Raw genomic sequence first — 4,099 nt, 5'->3', positions numbered from 1 at the left:
GGCTATTTTTTGTTGCAGCTGTCATTGTTTGGCAGGCCCAGGCTGGACTTGAACCTGCCAGCTCAGGTATATGTGGCTGGTGCCTTAGCCATTTGAGCCACAGGCGCCGAGCCTAGAGATGGGGTCTTGCTTTTGCTCAGGCTGGTCTCAAACCCATGAGCTTAGGCAGTCCACCTGCCTAGGCCTCATGGAGTGCTAAGATTACAGGCCTGAGCCACTGAGCCCAGCCTGAATGATAATTTTATTGGATAGGAGGTAACTATGCCTAAAGTGTGTAGGAATATACTAAGATTATTTTTGTAATTTGTGGGACTGACCATGATACCTCGTTATTGAATTTTTTAGTTTATTGAACTTGCCCATTACCCCTAAGAATAGTCTCTTCCACTTCCAAGTTATATTTAATGTTTGTGTTGAAGATATTCCTCAAAAGATTCTAATAATTTTCAATATCTTTATTTCTTAAAAAGAGTGGACGACTGGTTTTGAGGGGTACAGTCTCAGCAGTCGAAGAAATATAGCACTCCGGAATGACTCCGAATCCTCAGGTGTTCTCTATTCCAGTGCTCCAACTTACTTCTGTGGGCAGACATTGACATTCAGGCAAGTAGATATTAAAATGTGTCTCATGCCTTTGATAGCATAGTGAAGCACGTAGAGCAGGCCTGAGCTTGGAATTCAAAATACCTTCCGTTTATTTCTTCATTTACAGACAGTGTTACTTGTGAAGGTTTTTATTTCCCTGTATTCAGAGAGTTATTGTGTAGATTAACTGAGAAATGTATATGAAATGCTTGATACTCAATATATTTTACGTTTCTTTTCCTCTTGGTAAATAGAGGTAAATAGATTCTCTGTCAAATGTTAGTCCTAAAAATTCAGAGGCCAGGAATTATTTTTCCTTTGTGAATCAGTGAGATCATATTTCTTTAACAAACAACATATCAGTATAAATGTACTATATATAGATACACACACACACCCCCACACACACTTCTTTGTAAAAACTAAAAGCAAGCCTACCTCTCTTATCACCAATGAACTGATGAATTTTCTGTCTCTTCTCTCTCTCTTTTTTTTTAGAGGCAGGGTCTTGCTCTGTCACTCTGTGTAGAGTGCAGTGGCATGATCATAGCTTCTTATAATCTCCAACTCCTGGGCTCAAATAATTCCACCTCAGCCTCCTGAGTAGCTAGGACTACAAGCATGTTCCACCATACCTGGCTAATTTTTAAATTTTTTGTAGAGTTAGTTTTGCCATGTTGCCCAAGCTGGTCTCAAATATCTGGCTTCCTCCCATTTCAGCCTCCCAGTGTACTGGGATTATAGGTATAAGCCCCTGCACCTGGCCCATTCTCTTTTATATCAGAAAATTTTCTTTTTTCTTATTTTCATGTTATCCAAAGTATATTCTCTTTGGTCATGTTTCTAAATAGCTTTTCCTAGAAACCAAAGTCTAGTTTTGATTTAGAGAAATAAAGCTTACTTGATTTTCCCCAGATTCACCTTAGTGTAGCAAACTATCCTTCAAGTATGTCTAGAGATAAGGGGATTTTATTGTGAAAGTTTGTCCCAGGTTCCTCTAGTTCTCAGTCTCTTGTTGTATAAGGCATGGAAAGTATCTCGAGTTTTATCTAAAGTTTTATCTAAACCACTGTTGCCATGTTGCCTTCCAGCTAAATAATTTGAACTGTCAGAGTTGTCAAGATATACTAGTTTATGCTGTGTCTCATTTTTGACACCTCCTATCACCCCTTAATGAAGAAAGAATGGCTTAATAACCAGAAAAACACCAACAGATAGAGAAAGAAAAAAATGAGACTCATACCTAAAATCTGTTTAATTATTCCCCAAGTAATTGTGAGTTTTGTATACTAATATACCTTTTCTTGCTTGTGTCCCTTATTTATAGAAATAGTTCCATTAGTGAATCTCCTCAGAACAAGGTACTTCTGTGTAATGACAGAGCATCCCGGTTTGTTACATTTAAGCCGGATATCTCAGACTATTACAATAATAATTGTGGTGAATGTTTAAACAAAATTTACTTTGTGCCACCTACTCTTTTATTTTACTTGTATTATCTCATTTGATTCTCACAATAACCCAGTGAGATAGGTAGAGTTTTCCATTTTAGGGATGAGGAAACTGAGGCCAAAGAAATTATTATTTACCATGTGTCACCCCACTAGTAAATGCCAAAGCTAGGGTTTAAATCCGGGCAGTCTGACTCTACAGTGTGCGTACTTTGAACTACTAGTCTATATTGCTTCTCCTTTTTTATGGGAGAGAAAGATGATTCTAGTTAGTGTTGAAGTCTATAGTTTCTCTCAAATCCCTAGTGCTTTTCTTTTTTATATGACCTTTTATTTCCTAGTGATAGAAAAAAAAAGGTCATATAAAAGGTAGGGTGACGGTGATGTCTACCACTTGATCTGATGTTCTCTGGCTTTTTAAATTTCTCCTCTGTGGACATAGGAGAATATCTGATAGATTGCTTGCTTAAGTTTATTTTTTAAATCATTCAGCAAATACTTATTAAAACATTGGAAATGACACAAATTTATTTAAGCTCACTTTGTACCCTCTGCTGACTGGCCTGACACTTCGTAGGCCTGCCTCAATGAACTGTTAGTTTCTCCATCCTCTCCCAAAGGTGTATGACAGGGCCTCGCTTGGGAGGGTGATTCACTGAAACTCACTTAAGCTTGGTATTATCTCAGCCAGACCACTGCATTTTTGTCATTTTCTTCTTTGAGTGTGAAATGAAAATATTTCTCCCTCTTATTTAAAGGAATTTCAAGCATCAGCAATTAAGTTAGAAAATATAAATTAGATAGGGGAGTCTGTGTATAAGGCAGAGGGCAGATGGGCTTTCTTGAATGAAGATAACTCTTACTCAGTTTTGTGAGGGTGCTTATGGGCCTAATAGTTAGAAGGGATTAGTTAGAAGTTACTATGTTCTTGTTGGCATTGCTTTTGTATAGCCATGTTGTCCTTGCTAAAGTTTCTAGAAGGCATATTGCTATTGAAGCCAGAGAAACCTGTATTATTGGCTGCCAGTTAACATTCTCTAGAGCCCACTCTCACTTGGTGCTGAGGTCTGCTAGCAGCCCCTCCTTCCGGGCCTCTCTCTCACCTGTTCTCTCTTTCCTTCTAAGATTTCCTGCTCTTATTATTTTTACCCATATTTTTACTTGTTTCTCTCTCCCCCCCCCCCTTTTTAAATTCCAGATTAATGAAGTACAATTAGTGAATTCCTTTTTTCTTTGAAACAGCTTCATTTCCTCTGAATGCTAATAATAAATAGTCTTCTTAATTCTAATACCTGAGGAGGTAGACTGTTACTGTCTTCCTTTTACAAAGGAAGAAACAAAGGCACAGAGAAACTAAGTGATTTGTTGTTCTTCAAATCCTGGCAGTCTAGCTTCAAAGTCTGTACTGTTAATCACTGTGCTGTCTGCCTTTCACAAGTGACATGAGGAGGGAAATCAAGGGGACAGTAATGCCAGCTATTTTTTATTATTGACTTTTTCTTCAAAGAACATTAAAAAATTGATGTTCCAGTCATCTATTGATGTTTAAGAAACTACCCCAAAATTTAGTGGCTTGGAACAGTTATAGTCCTTTATTGTGCTTAGGAAGCTATAATTTGGGCAGAGCTTGGTGAGGAGCGCTTGTGTCTATTTGTGTTGTGTTAGGCGGGGTAGTTTAACTAGAGATGACTAGTCTACTGCTAGTCAGCCTCCAAGATGGCTGTACCATATAGCTGGTAAATTGGTTCTAGATCTCTGTCCCTCTCCATGTGGGCCTCTCTCTGGGCTGCTTGGGATTATAGACAGCATGGTAACCTGGACCCAAGAATGAGCATTACAGGAAATAGGAAGCAGAAGATGCCAGTTTCTTAAGGCCTCAGACTGGAAATTGAGATAGTATCACTTCTTCTATATTCTATTGTTTAACCAGTCACAGCCCAGGTCCCAGTGCAGGGCTTAAACCATTCTTTTTTTTTTTTTTTTTTTGAGACAGCGCCTCAAGCTGTCCCCCTGGGTAGAGTGCCATGGCATTACAGCTCACAGCAACCTCCAACTCCTGGGCT

The 4,099-nt window shown here is 38.7% G+C and overlaps 1 protein-coding gene across 1 annotated transcript in view; it reads left to right on the top strand.

The window, feature by feature from the left end:
* CRLF3 (cytokine receptor like factor 3) overlaps positions 1-4,099 on the top strand; it is a 46,852-nt gene that overhangs the window by 30,482 nt on the left and 12,271 nt on the right. The window contains exon 6 of the mRNA XM_003797176.3: positions 471-603. Within this exon, the coding sequence (XP_003797224.1) occupies positions 471-603 (133 nt within the window). The remainder of the gene's footprint in view (positions 1-470; positions 604-4,099) is intronic.

The sequence above is a fragment of the Otolemur garnettii genome, unplaced genomic scaffold (assembly GCF_000181295.1).
Source record: "Otolemur garnettii isolate 467f Iridium unplaced genomic scaffold, OtoGar3 scaffold00112, whole genome shotgun sequence".
Taxonomy (NCBI): domain Eukaryota; kingdom Metazoa; phylum Chordata; class Mammalia; order Primates; family Galagidae; genus Otolemur; species Otolemur garnettii.
Note: the sequence above shows the minus strand (reverse complement) of the source record. Positions and strands in the feature narration are given on the sequence as shown.